General features: G+C 39.0%; 3 protein-coding genes across 4 annotated transcripts in view; 2 read left to right on the top strand and 1 right to left on the bottom strand.

Annotated features, from left to right (window-relative positions):
* Positions 1–2,099: 2,099 nt before the first annotated feature.
* On the bottom strand, positions 2,100–12,734 carry LOC111330983 (dehydrogenase/reductase SDR family member 4). Its single transcript, XM_088751780.1, has 12 exons — positions 12,553–12,734; positions 11,321–11,501; positions 11,128–11,205; positions 10,075–10,098; positions 9,707–9,777; positions 9,516–9,570; positions 9,060–9,194; positions 8,567–8,622; positions 6,991–8,286; positions 6,750–6,903; positions 3,686–3,706; positions 2,100–2,271 (listed from the first exon to the last, which is right to left on the bottom strand). The coding sequence occupies exons 1-9, from the start codon at positions 12,675–12,677 to the stop codon at positions 8,172–8,174; spliced, it is 840 nt and encodes a 279-aa protein (XP_088607906.1). The 5' UTR covers positions 12,678–12,734; the 3' UTR covers positions 2,100–2,271; positions 3,686–3,706; positions 6,750–6,903; positions 6,991–8,171.
* On the top strand, positions 7,085–8,176 carry LOC111330984 (EKC/KEOPS complex subunit TP53RK-like). The gene has a single exon (XM_022936000.2). It carries the CDS (start codon positions 7,085–7,087, stop codon positions 7,769–7,771), a length of 687 nt encoding a protein of 228 aa, XP_022791735.2. The 3' UTR covers positions 7,772–8,176.
* A 120-nt stretch (positions 12,735–12,854) lies between the features above and the next one.
* LOC111330981 (dehydrogenase/reductase SDR family member 1) overlaps positions 12,855–20,097 on the top strand; it is a 32,964-nt gene continuing 25,721 nt past the window's right edge. Inside the window, exons 1-8 of one of the 2 annotated variants that reach the window (XM_088751775.1) lie at positions 12,857–12,995; positions 13,909–14,040; positions 14,317–14,375; positions 14,856–15,002; positions 15,408–15,446; positions 15,610–15,650; positions 18,704–18,836; positions 19,076–19,210. In XM_088751775.1, the coding sequence (XP_088607901.1) occupies positions 13,920–14,040; positions 14,317–14,375; positions 14,856–15,002; positions 15,408–15,446; positions 15,610–15,650; positions 18,704–18,836; positions 19,076–19,210 (675 nt within the window). In that variant the 5' untranslated portion in view covers positions 12,857–12,995; positions 13,909–13,919. Of the gene's footprint in view, positions 12,996–13,908; positions 14,041–14,316; positions 14,376–14,855; positions 15,003–15,407; positions 15,447–15,609; positions 15,651–18,703; positions 18,837–19,075; positions 19,211–20,097 lie in introns of both variants that reach the window. The other variant, XM_088751776.1, reaches the window with a different exon arrangement.

The raw sequence follows: 20,097 nt of genomic DNA, 5'->3' as shown, positions 1-20,097 counted from the left end.
TACTGTCCAAGCCGGGACACTGAAACTCGACTTGGAACAGAAAAGTCTTTATTTTATAGGCGCTTCATCTTTCAACCCTTTACCTTTATCGAGGGTGGTAAAGAATATTTTCGTGATTCGTGAATGGCCCATTTTTTCCCCGTGAAACGTGAAATGGCTTTTTTTTCTCGTGAATCGTGATTTTATTAGTAACCTTCAACCGTGATTTTCCAGAAGAATTCTCCGTGAAATGAAAAAAAAAGTATTTAATTCGTTGTGAACCGTGATTTTCGTTGTAGTTTCGACAGTAATTCAGTGATCGTGAACTGTGAGAGGACCAATTCATTCTCCGTGAAACGTGATCTTGACCACCCCCCACTCCTTTACCTCCCTCTTTAACACCTTAGAGTGCCAAGTATACAAATTCTCTTTACATTATCACCCCAAAACCACACATTTAGATCATGAGGATAAAGAAAACGATTCACAACTAAAGAAAGTCCCGTTTGTTAAGAAAATTCTCCTTATGAGCACTGCAGAAAATGTGTAGAGAACAGTATAGAGAATATGCATACTGATGTTAGGGTGTAAAGCGTTAAAAACCAGGCAGATTAGAAGTAGACAGTAAATTAGCTTGTTCGCACTGTAGAAAATGTATAGAGAACGGTATGGAGAATATGCAAAAAACCAGGCAGATTAGAATTAAGATATTAATTGAGATTCCCTTGATGAATTTTATTTTGTACGAGATACAATGAAATATATGAAGTTCAAATATTATGAACTGCGGTATTAGATACATATGACGCAGGATCCTCGTAGCAGATAGCGCTATTTAAGCAATAGCGAAAATCAGACCTGAAAAAAATCAGGCCTGTACGGGATTCGAACCACTGACCTCTACGATACTAGTGCAGCGCTCTAATTTATTTTGTATAGCGTTGTTACCATAGGTTACCGTTAGCAAAAGACATTTTATCTTAGTTTCGTTTTTATTCTATTTTCATTTTTATCATTTAATCAGGATCCCTTTGATAACAGTACTTAGATACTAAGTGTTTATCCTGTGTAATCATTCATTATTATTATTACTATTATATTATTATTGTTATTATATTATTATTATTATTATTATTATTATTATTATTACGAGTGGTTACTGTTACGTTGAGATGGTGACTTCGATGTGAAACTTCATAATCATTCAGTTTCTTTTGCCTCCAATTTATTCAATCAAACCTCACCAAAAGGAATCTCTAAGACTTGTCAGTACCTCGTCACTTTCATGGGTGCATGAAAATTTAAATCTTTACCTTTTGCAAATTGCATTGAACGAACTGATGAATCAAATCCTCACGCTTTGAAAAGGGGTTAGTCATTCTAAGCCGTCCTGCATCACAGGAAAATGGTCTCCCAAACCCTTTAGACACACAAGAGCTATGAGGCCATCCCCTATAAAACTTTTTTTCCGCATCACTCAACCAATCCATTATTCAAAGAGGAAATAACTACTCCAATTACACTGTTCGACCAACAAGATTTAAACTATTAGACAAAATTTACATTCTCAATTTTAATAAAAAGAGATGATTAAGACTTCAGTTCAGATAGAAATTGTTTCTATCTAATCTTCTAGCCTGTATATCATAATTATTGGTTTGGAAAATAGTCAAGCAAACATGCACATCCAGGCTCCCTCTGTCAATTTTTTTGCTTCTTTCTTATCTTGTATTTAATTATATCTCTCTTTTGGCTTTTTCTTTCACTATAGACCACTTTCACAAATGGCTGCCACATTAATATTCTTTTGTTTAAATTTAAATTAGCCCTTCTGGCCACGTTCTCCAGTACAAAATTCAAAAGAATACATTATCTCAAGCGAGGCCAGAGGGGCTAATTTAAATTTAAACAAAAGAATATTAATCGGGCAGCCATTTATGAAAGTTGGTCTATAATTTATTTTCCCTGACCAAATCGGCCAGCACCTCATTCTCTCCCCCCCAACCCCTACTTGCCTCCCACACCCCCCCCCCCCCCATCCTGGGTGGGCAGATATGTCTGTGCAGTGCCAAAAACCTGGTTAACTCTGCAACCTGCAACTAGCAGAAGTAAACATTACCTTCTACAGAAAGATCAAATTTTAATTTCAATCACACGGTCCAAAATACAAAGCAAAAGTAGTCTTCCAGAACACATCCCCAGAAGTCTTCCAATCTTACATACAGCTTCTTGATTTAAGAGTAAATGCTGAAAAAGCCTTGTAACCTGTCTTCAAACTTCAATGATGACCACCTGAAGAACACAATAATTTTTTTTAAAACCCCTTTCTTTAGCAGTGCAAAACTTACATAACTTGGTTACAGATACTGAAACGACCAAAGACACACAAGAATTGCTCTTCTCCTAATCTGCCATCTTGTCAATTAATTTACAGAGAGAGTTAAATTTCCCATCAGTTACTTTGCTGGAATCATAACATCATGGGCCTCTATGGGTGAACCTCGTCACCATACACTGTACATATATAAAGGCTGATAGTTTCTAAAGAAACTGTTTGGGGCTGCGTCGGTGGGGGTAACGAAATAACTTGGATATATCAACAAAGTGGAAATGGTAAATTGGCCACTGTAACGATTACAAAAGCTGACGTTTCGAGCGTTAGCCCTTCGTCAGAGCAAATAGAGGAATTGTGGGTTGTGTGCGCTTTTAAAGGCAGAAAATGGAGCTACGTTATTGGTGGGAACATGGCAATGAGAAAAACACGAATAAATTAGTGGAATGAAAAGTGTTCGTTGATCCCTGGGGGATTTAGACTGTCGGTTTGAAAGATGAGCTCAAGAGTTTTACGGCTTTAGTGTAGCATGGAAAGCCGTAAAACTCTTGATCAAAAGCTCATCTTTCAAACCGGCAGTCTAAATCCCACAGGTATCAACGAACGCTTTTCATTCCAGTAATTTATTCGTGTTTTTCTCGTTGCCATGTTCTCACCAATAACGTAGCTCCAATTTCTGCCTTTAAAAGCACACACAACCCACAATTCCTCTATTCACTCCGACGAAGGGCTAACGCTCGAAACGCCAGCTTTTGTAATCGTTACGGTGGCCAATTTACCATTTCCACTTTGTTGATATATCCAAATTATACTGTACATATATACCTAACTCAGTTTTTGAGATCCCACCTCATCTCATTCATCGCTAAAACTTTTGCAATACCAAATAGAGAAGATAGGGTAGCTGAGATTTTTATTTTTTGAGACCAAGATCTTGTTAATACAAATCAATATCATCTCTATGAAAAATTGAAGGGAACCCAGTGCTCTGAAACTGTGAAATCCAGGGTGCTCAGCATATGCTTTTTGTGAAAAAGCTAAGATTTCTGAGTCACCTAAGAGCAAAAGTAAAGTGACAGGAGCCACTGGGCACTGCTAGACCACAGCCCTGAGGAGGCAAGCTGAAATTCACCACACAGCTGAATGAAATATTATCTCTCTGAATTTTTTTTTCACATAAACAGAGGGTAAGATTTGCCTCCTTGAGGATGTAAGTCCAGTTCCCAAGACACCTTTCACACTTTTAAACACTTTACTATTAGATTCCCCAACAATTTGCCTCTGAAATGACATTCATTGAAAAGAATCAAAAATCTTTCCACTGAAAATCATTTTAACACCACCACTACATGAAAAAATGTTTTCTAGGCTTACCTCCTGTTTTACCACCTTGCTCTGAAAGAAAGAAAGAAAGAAAAAACAAATAAAATAGTCAATTTTTGACACAGTTAAGTTTAGTCTAGACTGTAGGGTAAGGGACACAAACAAAAGTTGTTGCCTCCCTACTTTACCCAGTTTTTCTTTAAGTAATTGCCTCATAGCAACATAGTTTGGAGCTCTTAATAATAGCCAGTAGCAAGCCAAATTTATTGTCCCTCCTCTGCCTTCCTTGGCTACTTTTACCTTATTAAACCAGAAGTACTGATGAAAAGCTTAACAATTATCAATGAACCATCAAAGGAATTTGTAAAGCAGCCAGTGCTCATTTTTTAATTACAATTTAATGCATAATCAGTCTTAGATTCAGGTGTGAATTGATTCCACACTCAAAACTTAGTGAAGACTCGCACTACCTTCATGGAGTGCCTGGGACACTTGAGCTGATTATTTTCCAAGCTCGCATTTAATCTTGCTAAACAACATGGGCTTCACAATGACCCAGCCACTTCTATTTCTTACCCACTTCAGGGCTCAATGTTATGACAATTTCAGTCTGTTTAGCCAAACTGGCTGGTGGAAATTGAAAACCACTGGCCAAAACTGAATTTCTACCAGTCTGCGGCTAGTGGGCTACCATTAGTGTCGAGCCCTGGACTTTCTCCTTTCAAACTATTGGACAGCACTACAGGTTTTTGTTTTGTTTTTAATAGCACCACAAGGCTGGTAACTCGAAATAAGACTGAAATGCAGAAAATTGTCCAGCTGGAGACTTAAACAAATTATTAACCAACGTTGTGAGCTTTAAAGGGAAAGTACAGTCTAGAAAAAGTTTATTTCAATTAGAAGACTTTTTCCTCAGGAGTTCGAAAATAACTGCCATTTTGTCTAGTTTGCTTTGAATTAAAGACAAGAGCGCTTCGAAGTTGCCCATTTTTACAACTTTCGTGGTTAGAAAAAGGCCATCTTGGATATTACGACATTGTGACGCAGCAACAGTCAAACTTAGTTCGGCACTTTGTCCTTGTTGACTAGTTTGACCTTTGGTGAAAACAATTTCTAATAGTCCCAATAGTTTAAATGAGATGAACTGTCCTGTTGTTGAATGTCAAAATATATACTAAAATTCAAAAGGAAAAAGTGTGTAAGCCTCTACAAGCTACCGGAAAGTGAAATATTAAAGAAAAGTTAGCTGGCAAAAATGACCTGCGTTGATGACTTGCCGAACCCTGTAAAACCTCGGAACTCAGTGCCAGAACGAAGACTTCCAGCGAGATATACAGGCATGCAGGTTTTCCTTGTTGAGCTTCGCTTCAAACTGAAAGCTATGCTTACCTTTTCCATATTCAACACAGCCCTCAGTTATTTATTCTACAAGTTTTTTCAAACCATTTTATTGTAAGTGAATAATTAGATAGATAGATAATAATCTTTAGACAGGGTACGTTCTCACAGATGTGGTTTTCAGAACGGCCCTGTAAGCACCCACCCAACCCATCCCAGGGGAGGACATCCATCACACAGTATACTCGTGCGTGGGAAATTAACGTCTCCTACCGCTAACCCTGCGGGAGACGGGACCTCCATTAATTCATCCCTATCCGAGAAGACTAGAATATCTAACCATTTCTTGATGTTACAGAAAGGAAGCATATTCTTCTCAGTTATTTTAAACCCTGTATGACATAGGCGATTTTCCGGTGCGCGTCGAAAATAACAAAGCTCTACTTCTCACAAGTTGCAACATTTCAAACATTTTAGAATGAAAAATACTGCGTTGAAGCTAATTCTAAAAGTAAAGATGAAAAACAACTTTGCAAATTAAAGGTAAATGCTGAAACAAACAAAATTTAATTTGTAACAATTAACTTCTGCCTTTTGTCAGCGTTAATTTTGGCAACTTAGTGTTTATAATCAATTTTATCAGTGTTTACGCATACGAAGAATGATCTTCAAGTCTAGCACTTCTAACTTGTTGCATGCCAACTGGGGCTGATCTTAGTTCCAAATGGCTCGTGTTCCGTCTATACACCGAAGCTGGGTTCCTGTAAAGTCTGCTAAAATAGTTCGTCTCATTCTGAGGTAGCAGTGTAAAATGAATCCATAGCGGGCACTGCGGTCTTCTTTAGCAGAGTAACTTTCACTCCACAGCTGGGATTTGTTTGAGAAAAAAAACCTTTGCCTTTCAAATTGAGTCGGTGTCCTAGTACATTTAATTCTTAGGAGGATACATTCCCGTTTTCCGTAGGTTTCTCTTGGCAGTTGCCACAAGAGAACCACTCGCGATTTCCAAGACGTGAGCGACTGAGCGGGTCGACGTTTCTTCTTGAAATTCATTTTCTTGACTTTCTCTCTGTCTTTCTCCCAAACAGAAGTATCTCCTTCCCCTGAAGACGAGCCATGTTTCATTTGAAACATAAATGGATGTACTACATCCTCTCGCTAGATTAAAATCCAAGTCGAGAATTCAATAGGCAGCACCCCCATTGCCACTGTTTTCCTTGTTTACATCCACTTCAGCAAGGGATATAATTTAGCATGTTTGACCATTGCTATGTCATAACAACGATGGCGGATTTCAATTTGAAAATGCCGATTTTTGGAACGTAATTGTTTGCAACTAAAATGCTTTTAGCTCAAATGAATAGCCAGTTAAGACAATTCAAGCAAGGAAGTTTTGATCTAAGTAAACTTTTTCTAGACCGTACTTCCCCTTTAATGCCACAAACTTTGAGTACCTATTAGCAGTACAAATGTACTATGATTAGCCCAATATAATTTTTAAATTCATCCCCGCATTTAGGTGGTTCTTTTCCCGTGAAGTCTGCTAGGAAACAAATCAGGGCTATATGCAAATGACGGAAAAGCAAAAATTCCAAGACTAACATTCATGTGATGGTAACACATTTCAAGATTTGAATCGATGCACACCGTCCTGTATTAATTAACAACGAGTGTGCCTACACGTCAGGGTGGCCTTCAAACCGATACAAGATCGGGTGAACGCCGCGTCAAATACTCAAAGAACAAAATACACCCTTCAATAGAATATACTACTCACTTTTTTCTCCAGCAGCAACAATCTTTTTAACTCCATAGCCTGTGACCAGAAAACCGGCAATCAAGAATCGTAGATCGTAACCCACACGGTACAATATATGGCTGTTTTGTTGAATATGATTCCTCATCCTTAGTAGTACACCCATCTTGGAACGCTGTGGGATTTCGAAGGTAAAGCAAAGCTGTAATGAATGTATGCTGTAAACGATTGCTGAGTAAAACGAGAGTTAAGGTCTACTTACAAGTGAAATGCCGTGATGCTAAGATGGCGACGAATACAAATGAAGGTGCATGAACTTCACGGGCACACGCTGACCGTACGAAGGCTCGTGAACCATGTCCAAAATGGCGTCTGCAATGGAATGTTGGAGCTTGCTCAAGCAAGGCGCAGAAGCACGTGTGTACAAAACGGAGTTTTACACCAAGAAGGCTATAGTAAAGGAGAGGTTTTCAAAATCTTACAGGCATCCTTCCCTGGACGAAAAGCTCACCCATCGAAGGACCACGCAAGAAGTGCGATCAATGCTTCGCTGTAGGAAAACAGGAATCTGCACTCCAGTGGTTTATTATGTTGATTACACTACTCATTGTATCTACATGGAAGAAATCGAAAATTGCGTGACAGCTAGAGATCACATCAACAAGCTTCTGGATGATCCTTCTGAAGCATCTGAGCAAAGTTTACAAAGTCTTGCGGAGAAAATTGGATCTACATTAGCAGTAATGCACAACGTAGACTGTATCCATGGGGATTTGACCACTTCAAACATCTTGATAAAATCAGGTTTTGAAAATATCATTCTAATTGATTTCGGATTGAGCTTTATATCGTCCCTGACGGAAGATAAGGGTGTTGATCTTTACGTTTTGGAAAGGGCCTTCCTTAGCACTCATCCAAACACTGAGCAACTGTTCAAGATTGTTTTGGAAAGTTATAAGAGGAAAGCAAGCAAGGCTGCAGAGATAATAAAGAAACTGGATGAAGTGAGGTTGCGTGGAAGGAAGAGGACAATGGTGGGGTGAACTATCCATCTCAAGTTCCACGGTAATTAACAGAGTTCAGAAAAAAATACAAAACTCTGGTCAAAGTACATCTCATTACTTTTTGACTCATCAATATGAAAACTGTAGGATTCTTAGCACAACCCTTTCACTCCTAGGACTGTGACCAAACGAATGATTAACATCAACACAAGCCAGTGTCAAAGACAGAAATCTTGCCTGCAGCGACTCAAGTTCATTTCATGACTTTTCACTTTATTAAAATTTACGTTAAGAGTGCTTCCTTCATACATCACATCCAAAGTTTACATAAAATTACTTCCATAGCTTTTTCTTGTGGGGTTAAGTAGTCTAACAAGATATCTCTTCAATGAGATCACCTAATTGTCAAATTTAGTCTTTCTTTAAATATAAGTTAAAATCACAGTCTTGAATGCATTCCTCCAGCAATAACTAAAGTTTCTCCAGTGATGTACGATGCTTGATCAGATGATAGAAAAGATACTGCACCACCAATATCCTCTGACTCACCAAGTCTGAAAGCCAAAAACAGATAAAACAGGCCTCCCTTACAGAATTGGACTTTTCATGAAGCAGGACAATTTTGTTATTTACAAAACTTATAATCATTCTGTACACCCCCTTCCGCTCTTAGGAGTGATCAGTGAGTAATTTCTCCCACCAATATCAATTGCCAGTTGTCAGTGCCACACCATCGTCAAATGCATTAAACAACTAAAGTCAAGAGTCAAAGAGATAAAAGATCTTGGAAGGTAAAGGGTTGCATAAATCTTCTTTGTTAGTCACCAGCCTTACCTCCTCATGGGAATTTGAGCAAGTGCTGCCTCAGTTAAGGACTCGCTTTGCCAAAGCTGCAAAAGCGAAAAAGACATCCAGTGTACACTATAATTTACTTCACTCGCTCTTTAGGGCTTAATTTCCATTTTTACTCAAGTCACATTGTTGATCCACCCAAGAAGAGAGTTTGCTCATAATTACCTCTGTTCTGATTAGTCTTTACCTCACTTGTTTTCTTTGTTTTCCATTATTTCATGCATGCATTTATTTATTTGATCATTTTTTATCCAGCTCTTTTCATTTTCTTTTTCTTTATTCTCAATCACACTTTACCAATGCTTACTTATCATTTTCATCTCTCTCACAGCATTTCAGTTATTAATCCTCTTCTGGCTCATAAATGTCACCTCATCTGGATGAATTTCATTTTTGATTTTTATCTCATGTTTATTTGCAATGAAAGGGTAATTATATCTAAAATAAATTGCTTTCACGGCTTTTGAATACTCACTGCTCCACTAAAATTTGTCTTGATGATCCCTGGTGCGACACAATTCACCCTCACCCTCATGTGAGCACATTCATTGGCTAGAACCTTTGTCAAACCAAGCAAAGCTGTTTTGCTTACGCTATAAGCACCCAGACCCTGAAACCAATGGCATCAAGATACTGAATAATCAAGATTGCTTTTCAGTCCTAAAGAATTATTCATCTCTCCATCTTTGAGATTGACAAAGAACAGTTTAAAGTAATTTTATGGTACGATCAGCCTTCAAAGCATGATCAAAGATCATACTAAAAATAATTGGAAAATAAACTATCAAAACTGCAGGTAACTAAACCTAAGGAGTGGTTTTTGAATTCATGTATGTTTGAAATAAAAAACAAACCTGTAAAAATGGCTTAATTTTCAAACCAAAAAATTTGTTTTATATGACAGTTAAGTTTGAAAAAATGTTTTATTTACCTGCATGGATGGCTGAAGTCCGGCAATGGAAGAAATAAACACTACAGATCCACCACTGAAACAAACAAACAACAAAGTTTGATTTTAGGTGAACTGTATTATAAATTATTGGCACAAGTCAGTTTAGAGTAATTGAACTATCATTACTACTGATACATATATGTATATAATCAAGTTAGGACTATACAAACCCTCTCTTTTTCATCAATGGAATAACATCTTTTGCCAGAAGAAAAGCTGACTTCAAATTAATATCAAAAATCTGTAATTTACAAAATACAAAAAAAAGTTTAACAAACACAAAATTTTCTAAGAAACTAATACTTTGTCAGTATTCACAATTTGACTTTTGAGTCTGTTACACATAAAGTACAAACTACTGACAACCACACACATTCAGGTACATGTATTAAGGCATTTTTCTTCTCTTTCCTTTTGTGCTCATTTGGCCCCCATATTCCTACCATACAGGAGATTTTAACACTTCATTTAGCTGCTGATGCACATTATAAGAGGAAAAAGAAACATCAGAATTTATTCTTCACAAATAAAATAATACCTTTTCCCATGATTCCTCTGGTGTCTGAAATAACAATCAATCAATGATAGGTTGACCACACTTAACAACACTACCAATTTTTAACACCTACTATGACAAACTTTTTTTAGTTTTTTTCAAAATTATTGAACTAATCTCCTACATGACAATTCATCCATAGTTTGATTGGGTTTTGTGAAAATAAAAGTGATAACAAAGACCCATCACAAAGGTTAAAATCCCAAATGGCGATAGAGAACTCAGAGTAAAAGCAGAAGACTGCATGAAAACTGTCAGTGTGACTAAGCAACTATCAACTGGTTTCAGTTTTGCACCAGACTGCTAGAGAAGGTAGTAAAGATTTTCTGGAACAATCACAGAGGAAGAAAAGGCAAAACAAAAGGAATCTGAGATTACTTTTAAAATTCAAAATTCAATTGAAAATTTTTTCTATTATAAATGAATACATGCTGTCAAACCTGCATTAAGCAGTCACCCACGGGAAATGGCAGGGTGACTGTTAATACAGGTTGACTGCTTAAGACAGGTTCCACAGATTAGGGGCACACAGAAAGCCACTTTATGCCATAATTGACTACTTAATGTGTCAGAACCTCACTCAAAAATACTACTGTAGAGAAACATGGATTGAAAATTACTTGAAAGATTTCTTAGTTTTATTTGAGCAGTTCAGTTTTTTAGTGACTGTTCAGTTCAGATGGAAGACAGTACAGATCATTTTTATTGTAGGTGCTCTCAACCAATACATATTGGTCAATATATGGGTCAAGAGTGGGTCAATACTTGACAATGACAATGACTGATTAAGGGGTGAAAATTTCAGGACTTTGGCACCTGACCGCATAATACAGGGTGACCCCTTAATACAATGCTAGTGCCGCCTTACACAGGTTTGACTGTATAATCAAAACAAGTAATTACTTTTATACAGAAAAAAAATTCTTGTAGCCTTATTCATTTTTCCATCACCATATTTGGTCATTATCCTTGTCATCATACGTAATACTCCTTTTCACTCTCAGACTAGAACAATTAGCATTAGTCAAAAATTACCTCTAGTATTGGTCCAAATGTGGGGTTAACAGCAGCATTTGACACTAAGATGTCAATTCCTCCAAAAGTATCCAATGTCTGTTTACAGAAATGTTCATTACAACCATGGTAAAATAATCATCAAATATCATTCATTATAAACTGACATCACAATTTATTTGCATACAGTTATCAGAAGTCAACACTTTAGTACCTCTTTGATAAGATTCTTGCGATGTTCAGTTTTCCCAACATGGCACACAACACCTTTCACTGTACAACCTTGTTCTTTCTCCAACTTAGAGACTGCATCAATTACTTTGTCCTGTTTACGGCTGCTGATCATAACCTTTGCACCATCACGAGCAAGTTGTTTGGCAATGGCAAACCCTATCCTGAGAAAAAAAAAATTCTGTATATGAACCAAGTGGCCCATAAGGCAAGCACTTAAACCACCGCCCAGATAGCCCAATGGGTAATGCACTGGACTGTTGTGCGGGAGGTTGAGGGTTCGAGCCCTGGCCCAACCAACACTCAAAGTCTTAAAATAATTGAGAAGAATTTGCTACCAGGCTTCTATAACATCAAGAAATGGTTAGATATTCTAGTCTTCTCGAATAGGAATGAATAAATGGAGGTCCCGCCTCCTGCAGGGTTTGGGTAGGAGACGTTAATTTCCCACACACGAGATTACTGTGTGATGGATGTCCTCCTCTGGGGTGGGATGGGCGGGAAGATGAGGGGCCGTATGTTAGAAAACTTATGCAAGTTACTATGTTACCCTCGTTAAATAAAGATGTACGAGTATGAGTATGACTTAACTTCGGTTTCTGTAGCATGAAGCAACTTGGAGTATTTCTAATTTCCCATGGATGGGCTGCTGGTCCATCACAGGGTTCCCCCCCCCCCCCCACACACACACACACACACACACACACACACACACACACACACACACACACACACACACACACACACACACACACACACACACACACACACACACACACAAATTACCAGTCCACCCATGCGGTCAAGGTAACACTTTTGTGTCAGGAAACATGATGTTAAAAAGATTGGATTTATTATCCAAGTCTATCACTCCATGTGTCAAAGCTTTGAGCAGAAATCAGTATTCATAATGAGTTGTAAACTCTCTGCTCTAAGACCTACCCCCTCCCTACTATCGCCCACAATACACAAGCTCCGCAATAAAATGAATCCAAGCTAACAGGGAACACCATTAAACTTTTCAGTACTTAAACGTTTTCTGACTTAACCGTGAAAATTCGGACAACAGCGAGCCGTCCTGCTTGATTCAGACGCACAAGAACTTAATTAAGTTGACTTAAAGTCAGATGTAAACTACGCTGAGGTTGCCTTCACAATATTTCGTTGCAGTATCATTTAGCATGTAAGCAGCTATGTACATTTGTATCAACTGACCCCTCTGTTGATGCTGTCACAACAGCTACTTTCCCGTCTAGGCTGCGGCTCTTGGCTACAGTTGAGCTCATTCTCAGAGTTCCCAAGGTTCCAGAAAATCTACTCACAAAGACCCGCAGTGACATTTCAGACGAATGTACAAAATTTTGAGGTAAATTCACCTACCCCTACTCTGAAAGGAACTCAAATCAAACTGCCGGAGATTCCCGACTAATTTCCTCCAATCGGAAGTAGGATGTTTGCACCGGATGTTGACGCGAAGGTAAACGGATAAAAGTCGTAGCTACGGAGATGACCTCACTTTCACACGACCACTCCACAAAACAAACATCGATTTTACATTTCACGGGCTCGTGATCACAGTTGGACGCTGCAACCCCATTGCTACGTCCGACGTAGAGACTTCGAACTCTTGCCGAACCTTTGTGTCAAAAAAAGATCAGGTAAGACGCAGATATGTGTTCCCTGATTCTTATATTTAGTGCGTAACTACTTTTAAGCACTAGAATTGTGTTGATCTACATCTATTCAAGGAAATATTTTAGACAGTCTTCTGCAACCCCACCGCCAAAACTAAATTTTCGTTCAGAATCTGCTCAAGTTGGTGTCGAGAAAGGATTAGGATAATGTAGATTTGACCAAACATTGCTTGACTTCGTATTTGTTTGCTTTTGCAATATTGTATTCAGTGAAGAAAAATATCATGTAAAAAGTGAATTGCAATTGCAGAGTATGCAGAAGATATACTGCCAGCTAGTTCGCGTGACCACCTTTTAATTTGATAGTAGAAGGCAGGTACTGTTACGCAATTCAAAGTTACAGACTTCGAGAATGATTCATCAACTCCACAAAAAGTAGATGATATCACTATCCGAGTGATACTTTTCCCTCTTCATTCACGTTGTACATTTAACTACAGAGATTTTTTTTAACACTTTGTGCAGTATCGAGTTTGCCATGTCCAGATTCTGTAAGCTGTGATTTTTGTTTAATTACTGCTTAATGCTTTTTTTACTTGAATGAAGAGTGTATGGAACAACTTGTGTTCTCAAAATTTAGATCCCCTCTAGGTTGACGATTCTACGTATTGCTGGGTCATAAATAAAACGAAATCAATAAATGGATAAAATGTGAGGCCAAGAGTGTTTTGTTTAGAAAGGTCTCTATAAGAATTTTCATTTATTGTCATATGAATAACGTTCATTTTGGCAAGGCTTAATTAGGTTTAAGGTTTGCATCTGTCTGGTTGAGAAGGTGTTATGAGTTTTCAAGACTAATAATAGAGAAAAGCAAAGCAAAACCCAAGTAACGTTGGGTTACAGCTGACACCTTACTACTAATTGTTCCTATCTTTAGATCAAGACAGGATGGCATCCGAGCTGCCTTCTCTAGCAGGAAAAGTATGCATTGTGACGGGAGCTTCCAGAGGAATTGGAAAAGGTATTGCTTTGATGTTGGCTAAGGCTGGAGCTACTGTTTACATCACAGGTAAGTTACAAAATAAGATTTTCAGTTTAAGAAAGGCATGTGCATGATTGATTCCCCCATAATTTTACTTTCTCTGTAAGTGAAACATAGACTTGGGGGGGGGGGGGTACTCTCTGACAAAGGAAGGTGACTGTTCAACCATGTATATATGGACTATTGAAGATACTCAATGATGTTACTTCCCTTGACTCTGTCAAACAATTTTGTCATCTGTTAGGAGAAATGGACAGACAATAAATTTTACACTGACACATCCTGGCTTTCTTGAATTTGCAGGCAGGACTCTTGATGCTGGGCAAGGCAAGCAAGGGTCATTGAGGCAAACAGCTGAAGAGGTAAATACAAAAAGAATACAGTGGCTTGAATTTCATTTCATTGTAAAGTTTTAGTTGCATTCATTACAGTAGGTAAGTAAAGGATATATGGCGATCAAATGGTCAATACATTGAACATTCATCAAGGTCATGAGAATAAACAGGGCTCGGCGACACCAATGGTAGCCGCCCACTAGCCACAGACTAAAGGAAATTCAGTTTTGGCCAGTGGTTTTCGATTTCTATCATCCTGTTCGGCTAGTAAACAAACTGAAATTGTGGTAGCATCTAAGATGTCACTCACCACTTGGCTAGTAATTAAGTTAAAAAGTTATGGTCAAGCCCTGATAAAGGAAACTACCACCAACCTTAAAAGCTTTGTTAAATGAATATTTATCGTTGTCAGTACCAAAGGAAATTCATTGAAAAGAGGGTAGAAAATATGGATACTGATCTTAGGGTGTAAATTAAGGGTTAATGCCAGATCATTATTTACTATAGATTGGTCAGGAGAGTGCTGGTTGCTGTATTCCTGTGAAATGTGACCATGGAAATGATGAAGAAGTAAAAAAATTGTTCGAAAAAGTCAGTCAAGAACAAAATGGGCGACTGGATGTTCTTGTGAACAATGCTTACAAGGGAGTTAAGGTGATGTATTTCAGTGATAAACAAGTTAGCCCACCACATGCTGTTGTCCACTTTATAAATAAAAGATATTGGTGTCCATACTGAGGGATTAGAGAATTCTGTGCACATTACTATTTGAAGGGAGTTAGTTTACTGCATTTCCATAAACCACGCATATGGCTTTTTTGAAGTTGTGATAATCATGATAGGTTAATGAAAGCCCACCATCTGTACTTTTCCTGTATCCATACACATCTGTAATGCATTTTTGCATGTAACAGATCAAAACAGCAAACAGGGCCTGTCTCACACCTCCCTTGTTTAATGTGTCCCGCGAAATGTTACTATTTAAAGCTGGGAGTACTTTTAATGAAACTGTATTGCAAGGTACTTAGAATTCACTAAATGCATATCCTTTACTTCTAGGCAATATTGGAGAGTGCTGGGCATCCATTTTATGAACAGGTCAGTTGTAGGAATACAGTCTGATATAAAACGGCTGGAAAGTCATCCTTCATTTACTTTTTTACATAGCAAATGGAAAGTTTGGCTCAGTCTCTTAACCCTTAGAACAGAGTGCACAGTCTTTAAAACATTGAGTGACTCCTTATCTTTGTCCTATATCTAGCCAGTGGAAATGTGGGATGAGGTCAACAATGTGGGCTTAAGGTAAATATTGATCTTAATTTTTTATAAGAAGCATTGTTAAGGTATATTTAGCCTGCAGTATGGAGGGTGAGCTCACTGATGTCACAACCTCACAATAATTTATTTGACCAGATATGTCTGATTTATAATTGGAGTGGATGATGAGGCGGGAGGGAGCAGGGGGCGGGGAAAGGTGAAAAGTCATTGCCCAACCCCCACCCCCCTCCTCCCTTTTTGCCATCGCTCACCCACTTGGTGGAAATCTGATTTTTGTCCTTGCCTTCTGCTTCTGTATAAATAAAGATGATAGCCATGATTTTCACCAAGAAAATACTGAGCTTTTGTTTGCCAAAAATACTCTTGCTCTTTAGGCTAAGGTATTTTAGCACTGCAATTGTGTTGTAGTTGGACAGAGCTGAACAGTGGGGGGGGGGGGGGATAGGGTTGGAGTCTCCCGCTTCCCTTGCCACGCTCTCCTGCCTCCCGTACTTGTGTGCCCCCTTGCCTCCCGACTCCCGCCCTCTATTGTGTTGCTCCCATATTCAGGTTAATCAAGAGGATCAGAAACCCGGGTTTAACTTTCAAACAGAGCTAAAAGTTAATATTTCGGCTGACCTTTGTTTTGGCTAGGGATCATTAGTTCTCGATGAAAGCTGCTACTGGTCAGTTTTCTTACTAAACTAAGTTTCACCACAGGCAGCCCAAGCTCTCTTTGAGAACCACACAAGGAACACCATTTGCATGTCGATTTATAAGGATTTGTATGGGATTTTCTGCAAGATATCCATAGAGTTTTTTTTAATCCTGGTTTTCCTATCTCTGGATATCTTGTAGAAAATCCCATACAAATCCTTATCAATCGATATGCAAATTGTGTTCCTTGTGTGGTTCTCAAAGAGAGCTTGGGCCGCCTGTGGTTTCACTAACCGGGTTGTCACAGTTTGATCGTCGCTTCTGACATCTCGTCTTAGAGAAGAAAGTTTCAGCTCAATATGTGATGTAATAGCTATTACCAATTCAAAATCAAATGAAAAAATCAAGAGGTAGACGTAACGTTTAGAGTTTGCTTCTTCTGTATTCGTTCTTGCTTTCCCTTTTTGACGTAAGTAGGACTAAGTATTCGTAGTTAGTACATCAATTGTTGAACCGTTTGCATTTTGAGCGTTCAGTTTAATTGCTAGTGAAGCATGATTGAACAGTCTTGTTCGACCAATTATCAGATTTGTTCGATGGGTTGAAATCGTCTTTTAACCTTTGCGGTTAGAAAAAGTCTTCCATGCGCTGGGGAGGCCGCACTGACCTCTTCCTACTCCAAATTTTTATTGTCAATATCATTTGATATCTACAACGTTAGTACACGTTTAATTTGTGTTAGGTTGTACTATGTTGCCCTCCTTTGCATGAGTTGTCCAGATTGTGTAATGTTATCATTGACTGAATTTCTGTATTTATTTGACAACGCTTCACCAGAACCAAACAAACTAATGGTGATTCCTCTCCTAAATCGTCCTACTTCAAAAGTTGAAAAATGTAGGGATGTTTTGCTTGAGAGAATGAAAGTGCATGTAATCCGCACTCTTGGCAGCTGCAAATATGTTTAATTACCGTGTATAATACAAACAGCACAGGAAATCACACCTACCGTGTATTTCGTAATCTTTTGCTATCATTTTGTCTTTGTTGTCTATAAAATCCAATCTGATGGCTTGCCATGCTGTTTGACTCCCTATTCTAATGGGAAGTGCTTTAGCCTTATTCAAAATAAAAAATTGCGTCGAAAAGTTGACCGCTCCGCACTCTCCGGCGCGCTCACTGAAGCGGCATTCCTTTGAAACAAGTTTGCACCACGAGGCAAGTCATAAGGAGTGAGCTCCCAAGAAGGTCCTCCATGAAAGAATTTTTCGGGGCCACAACGGAAAATACTGAGACTGATTAGTATGGTCTTTGACGACATTTGCCACAATTGACCTGAATGACCCTGAATCACTTTCTTTGTTGGAGATTTTCGACAGCTACAACTTACCAGACACTGTACATATCATACTATCTCGTGACCAATGACGTAATCAATTTGAAGGGATTCACAAATTTACCGGAAGTAATGCTGTTTTTCCAGCCCGGGTACAAATTTACGTTTTCTTGCCTCCGAAAATGTTTTTAAGCATTGGTAGATGTTAACTGGAAATTTCAAAACCTTGCTAGATAAGTGTTTATGACTGAGTAATACCCTGTAATAAACAACAAACTATCGCCTTATTTATTTCTGCTCCCGGTTCACGCCCTCATGTAGATACCGCTTCCCCCCCTTGTTCTCCCACTTCCCTCCCTCTCCCGCTCCTTGTTTTCCCAGGCTCCCGCCCCCCTGTCCCCCTCCACTAAACAATGAAATGGTAGGTCAGAGGGGATGCGGTCAACAACGCGGGCTCAAGTGTCCTAGGTCTAAAATTTAGCGAAATTAGCAGAAAATAGATAAGGGCTGGCTTTTAAAACCGAGGAACTCTGTTTTCGTCGAAGGCATTTTCCTATTTCCAGAGGTTTCGAGGAGAAAATTAATTTTCGAAAATTTTTAGAGGGTCTACCAAGTTTTTGGAGGTTGTTCTGTAAAAGAAAAGCGGCAAGGAAAACGACGCCTCGAAGCAACAGAAAAGGAAATCAACCATGCGAACGGCCATAAATCCGTGTCTCCGCCGCAAAACCTAGCGCATGCGTATACGTTATTCAGCTCTGTCTTATAGTTGCACTTGTCTATTGAATTTAATACTTGCTCAATTCATGAAATGAAACGACTGACTCGTTGCAAGACTGGCTGACCCACTGATTAACTGATTAATGAATGACTCTGTGACTTTGGGTATCTGCCAACTTACTGATCACGCCAACTACCCGACTGACCGACTGACTGACATACAATAAATTCTGCCAGAAGTCTGATGGACTTTTTGACCAACTTACTGCCAGACTAACTGCCTGATTCGCTGACTGGCAGACAAACAATAAATTGATACTGATAAACTGAATTACTGCCTGAGTTGCCAGATACGTATACTTTATTTTTGACCTGTTTCTCATTTAAGGTCCAGCTATGTAGCGGCATGGCACGCATCCAAAATGATGGTTCCAGCAAAGCAGGGGCTTATTGTCAATGTGTCATCGGCGGGAGGCCTAAGATATCTCTTTAATGTTGCATATGGCGTCGGCAAAGCTGCAGTAAGTACCCTGTCAATTTCTTCCCTTACCCCCCTCCCCCTCCCTTGCACAGTATGTCTGTGCTTTTCTATTGTACGTTATGTATCGTACATTAAAAGTTATTTCAGTGGTTTCTGCCGGTTTCAGCAATTTTGCAGGAAACATCAGTCATTATTGCCCAAGTATGTACCTTCCACGTGTGATAAACAGACTAACAATTTTCTAAACCGTTTTGACATAACTATTCTTATTTCACCCAGACGGACAGAATGGCTGCAGATATGGCTGTGGAACTACGCAAACACAATGTGGCGTGTGTCTCTCTGTGGCCAGGAGCTGTCAAGACTGAGATTGTGACGGACTTGATTCTCAGCAAAGCTGATCAAGGAGGAAAGGTAATCTTTCGTTTAGAGTCTATGTTTAGGAGGAGTTGGGCGAGAAACAAGGCAGTTTTCAAATGTGACGATTGTTTTCCAAGATCGAATTGGTTTTCGCTCCACCAAGCGCTGTGATTGGTGTGTACTCTACGAGCAGAGCCTTTTCTTCTTCTTTTCTTCTTTTCTTCTTTTTAACCCTCCAAGGGAAAAGGCTCTGCCGACATCCTGTTGCAGTGCTTTGAAATGCCGAAAGCTCAAAACTCCGGGCTACTCAAGCCGGTTTTGCCTCCAGTCAAACCGGTTTTGGTGCACACGCCTTTGTTTTTCATGTACACAAATGACCAAAACTGCGCCCACAATAGTTCAAGGCGGCCTGGAAAAGGATCAGTTTCTAGGCAACCGCCGCGCATGTTCAAACGACTGGGGAATGTACAGAAAACTGCGGAATTATACCAATCACGAAGAAAACAATCTCAAGTCGAAATATTTTTGTCAGATGATTGAAGACGCCAAGGGTGATTCTTGTGAAATGTGGCCTGCAATAAAACAGGTACTCCCCGGTACGAAAAAGTCGACTGTTTCTTCAATCTTTGAAAACGGGAAATGGCACACTGAAAATCTCTCCATCGCCAAGATTATGGACCAGTACTTTGTGTCAATTGGGAAAGTACTAGCATAACCGTTTCAAAGCATTTCGACTGCTTTTACTTCCAACACCCCTTCTTCTGAATTTCAATTGGATAATGTTAATGTGAACTTCGTCCGTAATGCCCTTAAATCCTTAAAACCTAACAAAGCTGTTGGACTTGCTAAGCTAAGTGCACGCCTGTTGAAGGATGCTTCTGACGTCATCGCCCCAATACTAACTGTTTTGATCAATAAATCCTTCAGTGATGGAGCATTTC

This window comes from Stylophora pistillata, chromosome 3 (assembly GCF_964205215.1).
Source record: "Stylophora pistillata chromosome 3, jaStyPist1.2, whole genome shotgun sequence".
In the NCBI taxonomy this organism is placed as follows: domain Eukaryota; kingdom Metazoa; phylum Cnidaria; class Anthozoa; order Scleractinia; family Pocilloporidae; genus Stylophora; species Stylophora pistillata.
The sequence above is the reverse complement of the archived record's forward strand: the minus strand, read 5'-3'. Positions and strand labels throughout refer to the sequence as shown.